This window comes from Clavelina lepadiformis, chromosome 8 (genome assembly GCF_947623445.1).
Source record: "Clavelina lepadiformis chromosome 8, kaClaLepa1.1, whole genome shotgun sequence".
NCBI lineage: Eukaryota > Metazoa > Chordata > Ascidiacea > Aplousobranchia > Clavelinidae > Clavelina > Clavelina lepadiformis.
The window spans coordinates 830,856-849,167 of NC_135247.1; the positions used below are offsets into that span (position 1 = coordinate 830,856).

Consider the following 18,312-nt stretch of genomic DNA (forward strand, 5'->3'; position numbering starts at 1 on the left):
TTTTCTCAGTCAATTTGTTTTTCATACTGCAGATACCTCGCCTTATTATTGATTCTCTAATTAGTCTAGTACATCGAGAATGGTTGATAAATCCACCGAAACGTTTGACTAACATAACATTTTTTATTGTGTTGGCTCGTGTATGCGTTCCAAGTGTGCTTTTAATAAATTTTGTGCTTGCGCTTGCGCTTGCTAAAAATCTCTTACAGGAAAGATGTTGGACATCCAACCGAAAAGTCACATTTCAAAAAAAAACTTAAATTTTATTTCAAACTAATTACTTTAAAAATAAAGTACTGTGCGTGCAAAATGGCAACAAACGCAAACAGAGTATAAAGTGAAATCTTCTACTAAACGTCAATAACAAAGCAAGATTAAAGAAATACTGTAAATCGCACATCTAACAATGAATCATAAAGCTGCATTTTCAGACAAATTTAATAACTTTTCTACATTAGGCAATCATATATTTTACTGCATCACATCGCACTGCGTTATTGAACATATTTTAGATGAAAATGGTCGAAAGGGGCAAGCATGAGTTTATCTTCTACTGCAAATTATCGAAAATCTTTTCCACGTCTGCAAATACTGTTTCTACGTCTCGTTCGGAATCAACCTGAAACGAAAAAAAAAAAAAGAAATTAATATTACGGGATTATCACAAAACACGTGGTCGGCAGAGCAGTTTAAATCGTATTGTTTTGCCGTCGAATTATTAGATGGTAATATTCTCGTGCCGGGAAGTATTATATGAAAATATCAAATAAAATTTGCGACAAACGGAACTTACACACAGGCTAGCTGGCAAATTGGGGCTCGAACGATGAACAATCATCGCCGGGTTTAAGTCGTGCAAAGACTTTCGTCAGTACGAGGATAAACATAAATTATATTATCCTACAACTATCAAACTAAGCCACCAATAACAATCCATATTCGCATGTCAATTTGGTCAACTCTGGTCTTAATTGTATGAAGATAACTTACTCGCTTCACTTTGTTTTGTTCCTCGTAATATTTAATGACGGGTTCAGTTGAATCAACAAAAGTTTTCAAACGTTTTCTGATCGTTTCTTCGTTGTCGTCGACCCTGCCACTGGTTTCACCTCGTTTCAGGAGACGTTTCACCATCGTGTCTTGAGAAACGTCGACCCACAGAACAAATGTGCAAGTTCCAACCTAAAGGCCACATAAATAACTCAAAGCAATATGATATCTGTAGTATATACAGCTAGAATTTATGGATACGAGGTACACAGTATGTGCAGGCAAGGCACTAGTAAGTAAAGGCGCTATTTTTCAAGCGTTGCATCTTTGACTTACTACTTTCTCAAACTCAATTCCTTGTTGAACTTCACGGGGATAACCATCGATCAAGAATTCTTTGCTGTCAGGTTGCGCGGCAATGTTGTCTTTAATAAGCTTCAGGATTGTCTCCTGAATGACAGAGCTGCTTAGTAAATATTTACAAAGTTCAAGCACAAAAAGGGCTAATGCACAATACGCCATAATATGGGTGTGATAAATCAACTGCAATACATGAAATATCAATTTGACTTTAGCACAAGTAGAAAAAACAAACAGGGCTTTACACATTGCAAAAGTTTTATAAAATCTCTGTAATTGCAAACAACATCCTTCTAATAACTACTTGAAACTTTGTAAGAGGTAACACAAATTATATCATTTCTATGGAGCGAGGAAAACTCCGGACAACAACTTACAAGAGGTACAAGGTCGCCTCTTTCCATCATCGCCTTCAACTCCTCGCCTCTTGGTGACCCTGACGCGACCTCTGCCCTCAGAAGGTCACCAGACGAAAAGTGAGTGAAACCATATTTTTTAACAATCCTCTCACATTGCGTGCCCTTTCCTGAGCCGGGGCCACCTTTAAATAATGAATAATGATTCATAGAACTGAAAATAACTCGATGTTTGTATCTCGACGTGAAGAACACAAATTAAGACAGATACTCAAGATATGAATAAGTCAAATAGAAAACATACCAATGACAAAAACTATCGTTTTGCTTCCCATAGCACCTGCAACAAATACAGTAAAAATATCATCAAACTGTTAGTTGTGTATTTGTTGTTGTTGTAGAACTATCGCTAATTGTAATCAGTTCATTGCTATTGATCAAGCATGCCAAATCTTAATCAATTTAGTCTTAAACAAACATATAATTCACAATTTGTTATAAACACATTTCAGCCATATTCGTTACTGAAGACAAATAACATAGTATTTAGGGCTTATAATGTGACCACACACTTACCACTGGTCGTCTTTTCTCTGCTTCCTTCCTGCTCAATGTGCTGAAATCAGTCAATATAGCTCTAAGCTTATAAGTTATAACCTTACATATACAGCTAAGCATAAGCAATATGAGAGAATTATAAAGAGCTGATGACTAAATTATTAATGATTGATGTGGCAGCTGTGCCCCAGTACTCCCCAGCATATAGTAATGGAAAAGCACACCAAGCAAACTGGTCAAAGTCACAAACTGACATTAAATACCAGGCTATTCCACTTGAGTACACACAAATAGCAACAAGGGAAATGACGTCATGGGTTGTAAATTACTAGACATGAATAAGACCAGGCAGTGTGTTTGTTTGACTTAGCACACAGCATATGTTCTGAGATTGTGTTACAAAACTGAAGCGTTAAAAGGAACAGATAGCAATGTAAATGTAAACTTATGGTAATGCGTTTTTATTATTAACATTAGATCATTGTATTAAATATTAATAGTATTAACTGAACATTAAAGGTGCTGTCTTTTTATGTATTTGAATCATAAGATGTTAACACATATCTGCAATAAAAATTTAAGTTGTTAGAAACCAAATAAATTTAGTTTGGAAAATATGGCCATGTTATGAAAAAGTGAATATATACGTATATTGCAACATTATGAATATGAGTGCTTCCTGTATAACATGGCCAAAGCAAGCAATCTGGTAAGCCCAGTGTAAGAGTCACTTTCAAGATTGCAACGGAATAATCCTATCACAATCAAATATAAGCAGTTTGTGACACAGGAGAATACAATAGAATCCGGCAAAGAATGATTGATTAATACACAATGGATGTACATGTGGGCCACAATTATCAAACTGACTGGTTTAAAAATGTCTGTGTAACTGGCATTATTTACAACCTCAGGGTTATAAATGCAAAAACATTGAACGCATTTGATGTAGTAACATGAGTGTGATATGATTTCTATCGCATGAGGTTAAAATTTTAAAATACTTGCAAAAAAGCTCACAAACCTAAAAAGGTATTTCCATGGTAACAACCTTTAGAAAAGTTAAAAAAAATAATTGGTGTAAACCGGGGTTATACTGAACAACATCAATAATAATTGGTACGCGTTTACTAAGTAAATACTGGTGTAAACTCAAGCAGTACGTGATTCAATATTAGTTATATTATTCAATATTACAACTAATACCTCGTGATCGGTTGTGGATAATTGTCCGAATTCTTGATAGGTCATTTGTGGAATTTCTTAAACAGAACAAACGAGTGAAAGCAGTTGTTTATAAAAACACATATAGTAATGATGATATAATTAACTGACGATGGGTGTGATGTATCTACATGCAATGGTATGGCATATACTATAGAGATAATCATCTGTTAAGTCCTTTATTTTCAACCGATTAAAATTTGTGATTTACCTTTTCAATAATATATATCTATGTTTTGAAAGGATATGATAAATTGCTATCCTGATAGTAACTTAGCACAAACTACAAAGATGTAATGTCCTGCCAACCTGTCTTAAAAATATCAGGTCCCAGAATGCTGGGAAAAATCGATGAAACCGGAGATGAGGGAACGAAGGAATCCCATTTCACATGCTTGGTCCCTCCGATCCTTTTTGTGTCCTCGATGCAGGATTGCATGAAGGTGAGTGGATCTTCAGGACGTTCGTGGAGGAGTCCGATCATGATGCTCTACAGCAACATCCAATCAGGATAGAAGATTGACATGATACAATAATTACACTCGAATGTTTAACGAAACAAATTTTTGACTAGGAATAACTTTGAGACAAAAACTATGAAAAACAAATGCAATAATTGATGTGCAACTTGAGGAGAATTTTTTACCAGTATTACAAATTATTTACCACAGCAAATGATTGGTACAAACATTTGGCAGAGTTAATGTCATGAACGTACCTCAATAACCTGTGGGATGCCATGCTCTGTGAGGTAATCCTGGCCTTGCTGCGGTGTCAAAGTCATTGTCCTTATTTCTTCATATTACCAAAACTAACAAATGACCTTTTTCAAGCTGAGTTATTAAACTAATATTTACTGGAAATTTTATTTTAAAATCTAAATCATTTTAGCCAAAAAAATTTGAAATTTCAAAAATTCTTGTAGCTTCTACTTGGTAAATAAAATAAAATTTTTAAAAAGAGGTTAAGTAATAATTCATAATTTTCATTCAAGTGATTACATTGGTTCACATTTGACCAGCAAGAACCCATCGATTTTAAGTTTACATTTTAACCATCCACAGCTTACACTGGTGTATACTGTGCACCGGCTTCATAGTGTACCGGCTACTGACCGTATGCGATTGGTAGAAACTGTGTTGCTGGTCAAGGGAGCTTATGAGTGCATTTTACTCTACAGACAGTGTCACACTCTTAATTATGTCGGTGCTTTGAACGACTACTACATGTGGTGGGCAACGACCTGGGACAGCAACTGGGCAACTACGTGTACACGAAATGGTTACGATTGTTGGGTTAGTTCCAAGTGGCTGGTCATCCACACAGAGTATTCAAATAATTTGACAGGGCTTTAAATCTATAAATGAACTAAAATTTGAAAAGTTTTGATTAGAATTTTTTCTTGTTTCATTGCAGCCCGTACAAATTAAATTTTCAAAAGCTGTTCAAATACACTCTGTGGTTGGATAGAGAAGTATTCAAGGCAAATTTAGTCAGCCATTGTAGTACAGTGGTCAGATAAACTGAAATGAAGAGTGGAAACAAAGGGTAGCAGTGCCCATGTACAGTAACATATCCCACGACTGGCATTATACAATTTCCTGACACTTAAGCCACGAGTTGTCAATACAGGTGCTCAAACCAGCCGGATAGTTTCCAAACAGATCTTATATCAATCATACGTACATCTATCAAATATAGACCAGTTTTGTAAATATTTTTGATACACAAAAGCACAAGAACATTGCTGTGTAGCTTGTCTGAATAGTATAGCAGTTTTCGCAAGGTGTTGTCCCCTTAGATAGAAATTGGGGAAAAAGCCCAGACCAAGTGTTTCCCGATTTTCTTTTTCATTGTTTGAGACATCGTATTTAAGCAATAATTGTACAGTACAAATCAGATCAGAAATTGGTGTCTCTTTTTTATTTAGACACTGGTTTCTCCGGGCATGCAGCACTGTTTTGGACAAAAAATCTAGGGTGTGCTCTTGCCATTCTCTACAGTCTTGCTGTGGAATACCGGCGCAACAGAACACTGCTAGGTGCTAATCATTAAATTTTGGGCCAACTATTTTTCGACAATCAATCGTTGAAAGCATGAATAATAAAGTATGACAAATGTCAGCCTGATGCTGACAAATAGTAAGCAGAGCGATGCGAGAAAAATTATTAAAGTTTACACAAAGATGATTATTATGTAGGTCGACAAGAACAAATAATGAAGTGGTAAAGTTTTATCAAGTGTGCAAGGACTTTACTTGGGCCACACACAGCGATAGAATCGCCCTTGATTCTCTGTGCACGCCTGAATGCATCCACCATCCACATCCAGCCTAAACGTTTGCAATTAAATTTGCTCGAAGAGAAATAGAGCAGTTTGGCATTTTAATTGGCTATGCAATTTCTGCACAGGTCAACTACATCCTATGGGGGCCTAATATAACGATAAGACCTTTTGTCACCCCAAGCCAAGAAACTGTCAGACTGCTAATTTTTATTAGACTGGGTCATTTATTTATCTGAATAGCGAAAAATAAATTTTTTCCTTCTCTCTAATATTTATCGTTGTTGTTAGTTGTTACATTTGCAACAAGCGGTGTCAGCACAATTTTTCTCCCGTACAATAATGGCAAAAATAACCAGAATGAATAAATAAAAATATTAAGAAAAACAAACCTACAAATTATACAATTAAGTAAATGACCTACGGTACCAACAGAGTCCATTCAGCCTTTCACTAATTTATGAGCCGAATAAGAAGGAAACTCCTACACTACAAACCTTTGTATGGATATATCTGCAAAATATATCTGCAATGATGACTTCTTCAGAATCTGAAAGCCAAAATTAGTAGGCTTCTGACGGGGATATCCCGAAGTGCACCGTTGCCCTGACGACTGTACCCACCTCAGGTTCAAGTCATAGACAACAAAGTATTTGGCAAGTCGAATAGACAAAATAAAGAAAGATAGAAAATAATGAAACGGAATTTCCCAACCAAGACCGTAAGAGATTTGATTTTAAGCTTCTTTCTCATTACTTCTGTGATAATTATATCAATTAATGTAATATAAAATTGTGTAAAACATAGAATTCTCGTCTATCGAATCAGCGAAGCATAACACTGCGTGACGTAATCGATTGCTTCGTACTTACTGTGTGTGCATTTTGATTTATTCAGTCCCTTTGGCTATTACGTTCAACGCTGCAACATGTCTTTATGCTGTTGCTGTCACAATGTTCTATCTTGATTTATTCGTTCAAAGAAGCTTTAATATAATCAGAATATACAGTTGTCGAGGTGTGCAATTATTTCTAAGATTAAGAAAAGCGAAACAACGACCTGAAACTCATTTACTTCGAGGACATTAAACAATTCAACAGAGAAACATTGTAATTGAAGTGATCGTCCTTACAGGCTAAGGAACGATAAAAAATCATTTCATTACACTTCTATTTTGCTAAATTTTCTTTGTTATTGTCTATTTCATTAAATCTCTTTTTTGGTTATACAAGAAATCAGCAAATAAGCATTCTATCACTTAATTCGTCATAGATATTAGTGATCTCCCTTTCATGCAGTTTTTTTGCGATTTCCTTGTTGGAATTCCTAGTGTTGTGTAATTGTGTAACGCTCAACGTAATACGGTTTCGGCAGATTTAATTCCTGGCTGACTACTTACGTAAGCAACTTCTGCATATAAAGTTTAAAGCTGCGCAGATATAAAAAAACGTAGAACGCATACCATGGTAGTAAATGAAAAGTACGAAATGTTTAGAATGTAAAGTACAGTAAGTCGTGTAAGTTTACCACATGATGACGCTACAACCACAATATTCTGTACTAAATTTTCAGAGCGCCTGGCTTTTGAGTAAAAATGAGTTGAACATTTTTGCAGCACACGGATTTGCGCAACGATCGCTCTGGTGTTATTTTGAAGATATACATCAAAGGCACTGTCATCTTTACAAAAGTGGAGATAAAAAGTAGAACTGAAAATCCTTAAAATGATTTACAATCATTGCTTTGCCTTTAAGTTGTTTCCAACGAAGTATTGTGCCAGTTTACAGTCAAACTCATAAATTTTAACGTTGCATGAAATTTATCAGTAAACATCTAGAGAAAAACGTATAATATCTTACAACTTATTTAGATTTGTAAATAAACTTTGCCTTCTTGTTCGGCGTGTGATAGACAAATACTGACGTAGCAATTGCTGTTTTTTACTCTTTCTTGGCCAATGCGAAAGCGCAAGCTTGTTGTCAGCAGTGTAACACGGTTGCTAAGTTGCAGTATTCCGAGTAACGTTAAAATGCTACAACATGTCATAAGCCTACTATGCACCAGTAAACTGTCATTGAAGTCTTCAGTTTGATAAGCACAAACATATAGGATAATGAAGATTTAAGTTTCTGGCAAAACGCAAGTTACTTGAACTGCAGTGAACATGAAATAAAACACCATCAACATTTTAAGAATAAACACTTTTCAATTTTTCATATCATAAATAAAACAAAGTGGCCACCACAAACGTAATTTTCTATTCAAATAAAACTGATAAAACGAAAGTATAGCATACAAGCTAAATGTGACATAAGGTTCGTTGAGTTGTCACCTACAAAAAATCAATGCTTAATATATTGCTATACAGGTAGACAGCTGTAAACAAACAAAACGAAACGTGAGGACAAACATTTCACATTTGCTGTTGTATAGTAGTATATGTAAATAGTGTATAGTAGCCTATATAGTATATATATTGTATAGTATATATGGTTCACTGTAATTGTTTTCGTTTACATTTACCTCGCCGAAGCTAACTTTTGGTGTAGATAAAACGAAAAATATGTTTGTCGTCTTCTACATCAAAAGAGATTTATTTTCTGGCTGTATATTTGCTAAATAAGAACAAAAGCAGACGTAGGTTATCGAGAACAGCAGCCCTTGGTCTTGCTTTTGATAGAAATGTGGTAATCAGCTTAACATTTAGCAGTCAATTTGGAAACTCGCATAGTGCACATTAGCAGGATTGTTGTTGTTGTTTTAATCAAAACAAAAAATACAAAGACCACAGCATTGAGATTCAGTCCAGAGAGGGCGAGTTAATTAACGAAATAATCAAACAATTTGTTGATTTATTCTAAATCCTGTGTCTAATTGAGAAAATCCCATTTGATTAATTTAACTTATTTTATTATGTATAGACCGATAAGTTTATAGTATTAGGTTAAAACTTTTCAAAAGATCAATATAATGTGGCTGTCCGAGCTAAAAATAATCGCTTTTATCCTTGTCTGTGTCCTATCAAAAGCTCCATCAGCAGGTAATGCAAAGTGTGAGTTGCTTTATTGTGCGCTGTAACACCAACAATTAAAGTATGACGTAAAGCAAATAAAATCGATGATTTATTTTCGAAATACTACCGTAGGCTAATAACCTATAGTTAACGTAGGTGATTATGTTGTGCGTATTCAACTAGAGGTTTAAGTTTAAATCCAATAATTGCTCAATCTTAAATACTAAAGATAAATAATGTAAATTAGCAAATCTTATGTCGTTGATTACATTTTTCTTGTGCTTCTAATATTCCCTTTGTTAGATACAAGTACAACAGACAGAACTGATTCCTTCTCGGGCGATGACAGCCCGACCTCAACAATGGACTCGGTTACAAACGATACGGATGTCGAAGCGGCCATCACGACACCAACACGTATGCATGCAATGTGACATCATAATAGCAAAATATTACCTATAACGCAAAGAGCGATTGCAAAAATAATTTAATCTTAAATCGACACAAAATTGTTGGAATGCATCTCGGACATCCTAAGTTTCACCACGTGTGCAGTGCTGCCCAGTTGCTCCAAGAGCGGTGCTTCCACTGTTTAATCAAAATGAGTGGTGCTCGTTTCACCAAATCAAAACCCAATTTGCATTTTTGGTGCACTTTTTAAAATTGCTTTTGTATGTTATGGTGCAAAACTTATTTCCAACTCGAATTGTACATAGAATCGTAATATTTATCATCATTACTTATAAAAGTTATAAGATTTCATTTTAATAATTATGAAGTTCATTATGGCCGAGAGAAGTTGATTCATTAACCTTTCAATCTATAAATGCTCACTTTCATGAAGTTGTTAATCTTAAAATATGATGTACATCAGTATATTAGGTCGGCCTATCGACCAATGAAGTCATGAAAACTGCAACTTGCCTGAAGCAGTGTTCTGGTGGAAGTGAGCTGTCAAATTAACATTACGTTCATCAGCGTCTTGTCGGGGTTGCTTTTGGTTTAATAGTTTTCTGTGCAATTGACACGCAAGTCATGTTAACAATATTTTTTTTCTATATGCGTTTTTAATTTTTACTACCCGCTGGTAAATTCTTCTTCGCAGCGATATTAACACGTAGCTGAAAAACGAAGTGTTTAGTTTCCAGTTTGGTTGCTAATTCTAACAAATGCGCTCCTCTATCATAAAAAAGAGCGCATTTGTCCCCAGCTTTGCATGTAGGCTACGGCCGGTTGTTTGGTAAGGGCATAGTGTTATGTAGATGACGTGAGTGAGAAAAAAACATTAGGTTGGGTATTTATTGCGAGTCTCCATGCAGCAGCCATCGTTAATCATTAACAAAATTTGAACAACGAAAAACAAACGCATAGCACCATCAGGTAACTACAGATCAACGAAAAACTGTAGCCAGAGTGCTCACCTCCGTTTACTTGCTTGAAGCTTGAAACATGAAAAAACGTGTCGTTTACATCTGACATGCACTGAGCCTAGCTACATCCAATATCACCCAATGCTCGAATTTTCAGGCCAAAGTCGGAAGTATACGTAACTTGCTAGTCCAAAAGCAGTCTGGATAACACTTAAGGTCGTCTTCCGTTTGTTGCAGCAGCGTCACATTTGACTGAAGCTGAAATTGCTGGGATCGTCCTTGGAAGTTGCGCGGGAGTGGCGCTGATTGGTGGAGCCGGTTTCTATGGTTACAAGCACAAAAGCAAAAAGAACAAAGTACAGGTTTATTTTGATTTGATCAACCCGTCAAAGCGTGAAAAAAATTCATATATAGTGAAAATTATTGCTGACTTTGTAACTTAGGTCCTGCAAAATGAACCAATACTTAGGAACAACGCTTTTGACGAGGAGCAAGAATAATGGATTGACCCACTGTAAAAATGATAAATTTAACTGTATCGTCCGACCGTGGCAGTGACAGAAGTTACCTGCTAATGAAACCCACTCCTGCCCAATCTGTGTATAGCAACTACGCCAGTGCTACATCCTTTGTACCATGTGTTTCGGTCGGTCGGTTAAACCGGTCGTTTAATAAATCTGATAAACATGTTTTGACTAAAGAGTCATCAATGCATTTACTCTCTATACCACTATACCGGGGTTTCAACATCACGTTGGCAGTAGTCAGAAGTTCAGAACCCCATTGTCCTGATGACGTCATATCGCAATATATCTATTTCTTGAAGATATAAAGGAGAAAGCGTTTCTGCAATGCATCAAGCTAGCCAGTTTCCATCGATAAAAAACACTTAAAGTGTCGATATAACGTCAACAAAACAAAAATGTGATCTAATCGTTACAATGTCTTGTTGAAACAGGTTTTTTACCCAAGTCACAGGCATATCAACAACACAAAGATATTCCACTAACAAAAGCGCAGATCAGGTAAAAGAGTAAAACGCAAGCTCATGTTTGGTGGATGTCGGTTTGGTTAATCAAATAAAAAAAAATTTTTGGCAATTAGGAGCGAAATTATTAAAATATTACTGTAACTAAATAGCTATTTACAGAAACAAATCCGATATTTAAAGACAAGTGAAAATCCAACCGCCAACTCAATCTCTACAGGTTGTGATGACAAACAAACCGTTTACGCGTAACTTGTTGCTATGCATCTGGTTCCCTGCGCAGATTATTTGCTACTTAACTGCTTATCAGTGAATAAATTTTGTAACCAATAGCAACAAGAAAACGGCGGCTACCAGCAAAAAAACAGTCTCCACTATTTTGCACTAACTTTCCACGAGCAAGGAAGACGCAGTTCAAAAAGATGTTTAGATATTTTTTAGTGAAAGTTGCGGTTTTTCTACTCTTCCTTGAACAAAGCAAATGTTTATATATCGGAGGTAAGAACAGTAGGTTTTTGAATGAATTACATTAAGTAAGAGAAATTTATCTTCTGAAAAACATACATGAAACTATTAACGAAACTGATAGGAGTATACTGTATACTAAGGTTATAGGACAAGGCAATTATCTCACTGACTGTTATGGTGTTTTATCCGAAGATTTTCAAACTTATCCACATACTTTAGCTTCACAATGTTTATGGTTTCCTGGAAATTGTTTATTTTAACAATCTGGCTAATATAGACAATTTTATAAAATTGATCCAATCCAATCTACAAAATAGAAGCAGCGTTTCAAGACATATAATTCCGGGAAACCCAACCGGAATCAGAATCCAGTAAGTTACGTTTTTCTGAATCCAAAATAAAACTAAACAGTAAAAGGTGAAGAAGCAAACATCCGGTATCAGAGCCGAAGATTTTACGTCAGTCACCACTTGTTAAGAGCGGAAGTCTCATAGAAAAGTTATTGAAAAGCCGTTTCTCATTATTTCCAAATACATTTATATTCAAACGTAAAAAGTTCTAAACCAAGATTATAGTCACTCCAAATAAAACTCTATGAGATAAAGTATAGACAATGTTACTTTGCTGAAATACGTCATATGAACGTGTATGTGCATGTTGCTGAACCTGAAACGGAGAAGGTCATTGTGTGTCAATGCAAACCTGAACCAGAGTAAAACCGGAAAATGGGATTTTCTAAAACCAGCAACGGAGATGAACTATTTTCAAATACAGTTTGTTAAATTGACTCCTACAACCAAACAAGAATAATTCAACGCTGGTAGAAAATTTCTTTCTTGAAGGAGATAAAAAATGCCACGAGATGTTGCTTTATTACAAATATATGTGGACGCGCTTTTAAGTGTATTTACCCTTAATAAACACGACACCTATGCTGGAGACGGTGTTTGTGACGACAATGATGACAACGGCATACGTAACAACAATGATAGCTGTGCATTGCGCGGTGACCTCATAAAAGGTTGTAGAAATTTATCAAACTTTGGTATTCTTTCGCTTTTTTGGCGAGTTATTTTCCTTCTCACAAATTTGAAACAAATATCCCTAAAAGTCGAGTTGCATCACTAAGGATCCACTTCCATAGAAGAGACCCGGCTACACTTGTTCTGTACCGTGTTGTAAAACGTGTTGCCAGTTCACGTGTAATGATTAATTGCTGTGGGTTTCAGTCAGTTTTGTGCAGTCTGCCGTTTTTTTAACCTTGCAATTTTTAGATTAAATTTAGTCGCGTTTGCGTCGTTTTTGCCACTACCCTTTTTTACAAATACCCAAGTTTTAACTTTTAGTGCATGTTTTCACGTTTAAAAATCGGCGGTTAGCTCGAAATTACAAATTGTGTATCTTGGAAAAAAGTCTAACTTAGCTGCAGTAGTACTGAAAAAAATAGTGATAGCTTTATCTTTATTGCAGCCTACATCACCCCCAGCGACCAAAGTTGTTTGGTTGTTAATGCCACCAGCAGTGTGTGAACTTTGGTTTTACGTTTGCTGATCCTGTTAATAATTTAATTACTGAAGACTTTAATTTTACTACCAATTGGGTGGTTTAAATGTTGGAACTTATTTGTAGATAAGAGCTTTAATTAATAAGCGATTAGAGAACTACTATCAGCAATACTTAGCCCAGCGCAAAGGTGCGTCTTAACCAGCCGTAAATAAGCGACAAAAAGCGACCCCTCAATACATAGTATTGTAACGTTTAGTTTGTCATTTTCTACAACCCCAGTAGTCAAGCTTTGAAAGTTACGATTGGGCTCAAAACCAGTAACTATGATAGCCTGAGTCGTAACCAAGTCATAGAATTCAGTCGCAAGATCTTTTGGAAGAAGTGACTCGAGTCATTTAGCAAGTTGGACCCGTCAAGTCTTTGCAAAAAAGTGACTTGACTTGTCTCGAACTCCAGTCGAGCCCCTTAGGGCTGTTGCTATAACAACACACAAAGACAGCAATGTCTGTTTACTAAGTTGTATTCCATCTATCACAGATTAATTGAATTTAAAAGAAATTTATCGTCAGAAAGATGGCTCTAAAATATTATCGAAGGAAACCAAGAGAGTTTATAGAAGACGAAGAATGAGACATTTACTTTATAAATGGCTGACGAATTCCAATCCTTTTACAAACCGAATTAATTTTTTATCTTTTTAAAAGTTAAACTAAGAGGACGTACTCGGCACTATTAGGGCTGGGTTGCGTTAAAACAATACACTTGTTTACATGTTTACTCTTTAATGTACAACACATTCTAATTTCAGATGGTCCAGGGTTTCAAGACTATTACAATGAGGCTGGGACTTTAGTTCAAAGATCGGGGTCGCCCCAGATCGCCGCTTCGTTGGTGAGTGTCGACGTTAGACTGATTAAATTCAAGTTTGAGCGCATTAAAGCGCACTGAGTTGCTTTTTCCTTATAGCTGAACATATCCCAACCCGTTAAGGAGGTGTCCACTATGGGCTACCTTAACTCTACCACGGACAATAGAACCTTAGTATTCACCGAAGGAACCACAACTCAAAGCAATATTGAACCTACAACAAATGCGACCGACCCCAAAACGACAAACCGTCCACAAACCACCACCGATGGACCTGATGGGGGTCTAAACACGGGGGAGATTGTGGGGATAGCGGTTGGAGCGACCGTGGGGGCATTGATCATAATCGGAGCTATTGTTTACGTCGTCAAAAAGAATAAAAAGAAGAATGAAAATAAGGTGTCTTCGACCACGAGCGAAATTGTAAGAATGGCAAGACTTACTTTGGTGTTTTAAACAGAAATGTTTGGTTTTAAAAACTGCTTTTGCGAATATTTCTAGGAGTTGAAAGATGAATCAAAGGAACAAAATCCTTCTTCGAGAACGGCGTCATGGTAGGAACTCGGTTCTTGAGAATCTTCTAACAAACAGTAATTTGTGCAACAACATTTAAACTGACACGTGCATCCTTGGAATGAATGAAGATTAGATTTTCTTTTTTGTGATTTACGTTTACGCCCACATGTTCACTTCCAATGCTTTCAAAGAAAACTTTTTTGTGTTGGGTTTAAATTGTGAAGTCTCCAACTCGTCAATCCTGTTGCTCATTACATTTTCTAGTTTTGAAAAAAAATTGTTTCAAATGCTTACGTTAACTTCGCTTAGTTTCACTGTAATTTCAAGTTCTGTCTTTTATTGCGATCTCAACAATTGAAATCAACAAAAAACATCAAACCTATATATTCTACGCTTAATTTGTAAAAGCTACAAGATATTTTTAGCTTGAGAACCAAATAGCAAAAATCTATCAGCATGTCACCGTTCTTTCGTCTAACCCAAGTATCTCGGAGTAACTCTGTACAGTTCGATCTCGCACAACCGACACTTGTAGTTGCCGAACATCTCGCTGGCGATTTGAAAACTGGAAGGTTCAAGCAAAAACTGCTAAATCAGTCATGACCACTTTGGCCATAGTCGACTTTAATGCTGAATACTACGCTCCTAGTGTCGCAAAAACCTACTATAACAAACCTATGTCACAAACGGTGCCTTGCGTGCACAGAATTGACGTTGGAATCCCACACCATCAGACAATCTTTTCTTGTTTGCAGCTGGTATTCCACCTGTTTGCCGCGAGGGAGCAAATGTTTGTTCGGGCTCGTTGAAGGGATGATATAATTGCAAAACGGAGCGGCAATATTGTCTGGCTAAATTTCGCAATTTCATCGCCGAAGCCAACTTCCACCACATAGGACTTTCCCTTAATAGGGGATGGCCCGGATACGGCTTCAGTCGATTCAATTCAATTCTCCACAAACTCTGTGACCTGCGAGTGTCGCGCCGAGGAGAGAACCGCAGATCACGTGCTCTGTTACTGCTCCATCTACTGAGCTTCTCGCAGAGCGCACGGTCGACCGGGTTTTGATGAGAGCGTGACTCGACTCCTGCCTCCAGATCTAGCCCGGGTGGCCGAAGAACGAGTCCAAAGAAGGCCAACGAGCAGGTTGTATCAGTCACAACAACAGATATCTCCAGCGACGTATTCATCAAACCATATTTTGTTGATACAAGTCGAAATGCAAACCAGTTAAGAATTAACCCTGATATTTTGGGCTGCTTTGGTTTAGGTTACAGAGGATCGATCAATCATTTTTCATATCTTTATCGTGTTCGTTTTCACGCGTATATGCTTCACTTGTTTAATGTTGCACTGTCCATGTTAAACCCCTTCGCTTGGGTTTTTATTGAGAATTTTTTGATGTCAATTTGATTAAGTACATTCCGTGCTTTCTTGAGCCTTATGCTGTGACCATCATTTCCTAACAGCAACAGCAACAACAAGTCAACAACGCCACAGCGACCACTACCTTGGGCATTACACTTAAAATTAGTGTCCGCTAGTTGGGGTAGACGTTGAAGCAATGCGTTGTTTAATGACTTTGCGCATCATTGTTATCACAAGGTTGTTAACGATTAACGATTAAAGATTAACGATTTTTTAAGACTAATTGCTAAACTAATTATTTCATAGTTAATTCGTTTACGTTGACTTGCTTAGTGGTCCAAATACATCAACATCAGACAAAAATGAAGGCAAACTATCTCTTACTTAAGCAAACCCGTGCAGATGCTGAACTGGAATGTTGAAACATTCTTTCTAAAATAAAACTTCAAGACGGACAAATATAGAATAACACGGATATAACACGGACGTTCTTACAAGTAGTTACGAGAACAAATATAACATTTCGAGGCGATTGATAACGCAAACGTCAAGCATATCTAATACAAGCTGGTTTGTGTTAACGATCACATCGAATACGCACATGTCGTTTGGTCCCCTGCGCAGATTATTTGCTATAGCTACTTAAATGCTTATCTAAAACAAACCATGAAACCAATAGCAACCCGGTCTATTTGGATTCGATTCCAAACCGACGGCAGTGTTGTAACTTTTCCCAGGGAAGGAAGACGAAACACAAAAAATGTTTAGATCATTCTTAGTAAATATTGGAGCTGTTTTGATTTTTCTCGGACCAAATGAATGCTTACGTGCTGGCGGTGAGAAAATTTATCTGATTGATTAAATTAATAAATAACTTAAGGAAACTATAAAAGAGTTGACGATGAGAGGAAATTAGACATTTACTTTAACAGTGGTAGAGGAATTTCGATCGTTCTACTAAAAAAATTACTTTTTACCCTTTTACAGTTAAACAAAGTTTAGATCATAAGTTAGACAAGGTTTAGATAACAAAATAGGACGAGCTACCGCACAATTAAGGCTGGGTAGCGTTAAGACAATAGGGTTGGGTTCATAAATTAGCATAAGCTGTTGTTAAATCTACAACATATTCTAATTTCAGAGGGTCCAGGGTTTCAAGACTATTACAATGAGGCTGGGACTTTAGTTCAAAGATCGGGGTCGCCCCAGGTCGCTGCTTCGTTGGTGAGTGTCGACGTTAGACTGATTTAGTTCAAGTTTGAACGCATTAAGCGCACTGAGTTTCTTTGTTCCCCAGCTGGATAGAACTCGAAACAGCAAGAAAATGTTCACTGCAGTCGATCCTAACTCTACCACGGAAAAGAGCACCTTAGTTTCCATCAATGAGACCACCACACAAAGCAGTTTTCAACCCACAATGAACGTGACACGCCCTAAAACGATCACATATCCCACCAACATAACCGACCCTAAATCGACAAACGATCCACAAACCACCACCAGGGGTCCAGATGGGGGCCTAAGCACGGGGGAGATTGTGGGGATAGCGGTTGGAGCGACCGTGGGGGCTTTGATCATAATCGGAGCTATTGTTTACGTCGTCAAAATGAATAAAAAAAAGAAAGACAACAAAGTATCTCGCATCAAAAGCGACATTGTAAGAATGAATTTGAATTTTGTGTTTTAATCAGAACTGTTTGTTTTTAAACACTACCTCTGCTTATTTTAAGGACTTAGAAGAAAAAAAAAACGGCAATGAAGGAAAAATGGACCACGACGAAAAGCTTCCGCCAAAGCTGTCTGGCTGGTAGGATTAAACATCGTGGGACACGGTAGAAATTTAAAAACAGTTTATATAAACTGGATACAAGCAATCTCAGCACTCTTTTGAATTAAGTATTTTATCTGGACATTTTGCATTTTGTGTTCAACTCATTCACACATTTTCAACGTGTATGAGCTCACAATAGCGCAAATTATTTATGATGTTGTTTTGAATCGTTGATAGTCGGAGTCGTCATTGCTGTTGATTTAATTTTATGACTTTAAGGGATGAAATAGTTTCTGTTTCATGAAGATGTTTGTATTTTGGCGTAACACAGTTTTACTTTTGATTTCCAACTTCGCTGTAGCGATGATATAAAACGCTAATATCGCAGACAAAGCTACATTGTTGTACCCCGTGTTTACAGGCAGAAGACAAGCTTCTGAAAGCAAGAGGACATTTTAATTTCACAAAAAAGACAACGCAAAAGAAATAAAATTGGGTAATTCACAACATGCAAAAGCAGAAAATAATGATCGAAGCATATTGCGCCCGATAAGAGCCGAAATATTAGAGAGCTTGCAACAAAGTCTGGAGCAAACGGTTCAGACTTTACTCGTGACATCTCGGGTAACCAGGGATTAGATCACAGAGCGCCGGCCAATCTTTTCCTGTTTCT

At 36.8% G+C, this 18,312-nt stretch overlaps 4 protein-coding genes across 5 annotated transcripts; 3 read left to right on the forward strand and 1 right to left on the reverse strand.

Annotated features, from left to right (window-relative positions):
• Window positions 1–246: 246 nt before the first annotated feature.
• LOC143469532 (adenylate kinase isoenzyme 1-like) lies at window positions 247–4,945 on the reverse strand. Its single transcript, XM_076967267.1, has 9 exons — window positions 4,207–4,945; window positions 3,798–3,978; window positions 3,471–3,526; window positions 2,283–2,322; window positions 2,011–2,046; window positions 1,728–1,891; window positions 1,327–1,440; window positions 991–1,182; window positions 247–619 (listed from the first exon to the last, which is right to left on the reverse strand). The coding sequence occupies exons 1-9, from the start codon at window positions 4,270–4,272 to the stop codon at window positions 551–553; spliced, it is 918 nt and encodes a 305-aa protein (XP_076823382.1). The 5' UTR covers window positions 4,273–4,945; the 3' UTR covers window positions 247–550.
• Window positions 4,946–8,700: 3,755 nt separating this feature from the next.
• On the forward strand, window positions 8,701–10,675 carry LOC143469327 (uncharacterized). 2 transcript variants are annotated; one of them, XM_076966981.1, is made up of 4 exons: window positions 8,701–8,811; window positions 9,088–9,201; window positions 10,392–10,510; window positions 10,598–10,675. In XM_076966981.1, the coding sequence occupies exons 1-4, from the start codon at window positions 8,742–8,744 to the stop codon at window positions 10,652–10,654; spliced, it is 360 nt and encodes a 119-aa protein (XP_076823096.1). In that variant the 5' UTR covers window positions 8,701–8,741; the 3' UTR covers window positions 10,655–10,675. The 2 variants fall into 2 exon arrangements, with proteins under 2 accessions (XP_076823096.1, XP_076823098.1); XM_076966983.1 differs by having other exon boundaries at window positions 10,395–10,510.
• Window positions 10,676–11,543: 868 nt separating this feature from the next.
• On the forward strand, window positions 11,544–14,881 carry LOC143469081 (uncharacterized). Its single transcript, XM_076966641.1, has 4 exons — window positions 11,544–11,640; window positions 13,925–14,007; window positions 14,083–14,406; window positions 14,485–14,881. The coding sequence occupies exons 1-4, from the start codon at window positions 11,565–11,567 to the stop codon at window positions 14,539–14,541; spliced, it is 540 nt and encodes a 179-aa protein (XP_076822756.1). The 5' UTR covers window positions 11,544–11,564; the 3' UTR covers window positions 14,542–14,881.
• A 1,684-nt stretch (window positions 14,882–16,565) lies between these two features.
• Window positions 16,566–18,028, forward strand: LOC143469036 (uncharacterized). The gene is made up of 4 exons (XM_076966570.1): window positions 16,566–16,704; window positions 17,010–17,092; window positions 17,166–17,525; window positions 17,599–18,028. Exons 1-4 carry the CDS (start codon window positions 16,629–16,631, stop codon window positions 17,677–17,679), a joined length of 600 nt encoding a protein of 199 aa, XP_076822685.1. The 5' UTR covers window positions 16,566–16,628; the 3' UTR covers window positions 17,680–18,028.
• Window positions 18,029–18,312: the final 284 nt, after the last annotated feature.

Coding starts and splice junctions, on each gene's coding strand:
- LOC143469081 (XM_076966641.1), top strand. CDS start 11,565: ATGTTTAGATATTTTTTAGTGAAAGTTGCGGTTTTTCTACTCTTCCTT. Junction 14,008..14,082: donor CCCAGATCGCCGCTTCGTTG/GTGAGTGTCGAC, acceptor TTTTCCTTATAG/CTGAACATATCCCAACCCGT. Junction 14,407..14,484: donor CTTCGACCACGAGCGAAATT/GTAAGAATGGCA, acceptor GAATATTTCTAG/GAGTTGAAAGATGAATCAAA.
- LOC143469327 (XM_076966981.1), top strand. CDS start 8,742: ATGTGGCTGTCCGAGCTAAAAATAATCGCTTTTATCCTTGTCTGTGTC. Junction 9,202..10,391: donor GGCCATCACGACACCAACAC/GTATGCATGCAA, acceptor CGTTTGTTGCAG/CAGCGTCACATTTGACTGAA. Junction 10,511..10,597: donor ACAAAAGCAAAAAGAACAAA/GTACAGGTTTAT, acceptor TTTGTAACTTAG/GTCCTGCAAAATGAACCAAT.
- LOC143469036 (XM_076966570.1), top strand. CDS start 16,629: ATGTTTAGATCATTCTTAGTAAATATTGGAGCTGTTTTGATTTTTCTC. Junction 17,093..17,165: donor CCCAGGTCGCTGCTTCGTTG/GTGAGTGTCGAC, acceptor TTTGTTCCCCAG/CTGGATAGAACTCGAAACAG. Junction 17,526..17,598: donor CTCGCATCAAAAGCGACATT/GTAAGAATGAAT, acceptor GCTTATTTTAAG/GACTTAGAAGAAAAAAAAAA.
- LOC143469532 (XM_076967267.1), bottom strand. CDS start 4,272: ATGACTTTGACACCGCAGCAAGGCCAGGATTACCTCACAGAGCATGGC. Junction 3,527..3,797: donor ACCTGATATTTTTAAGACAG/GTTGGCAGGACA, acceptor GTTCTGTTTAAG/AAATTCCACAAATGACCTAT. Junction 1,892..2,010: donor AACGATAGTTTTTGTCATTG/GTATGTTTTCTA, acceptor CATTATTTAAAG/GTGGCCCCGGCTCAGGAAAG.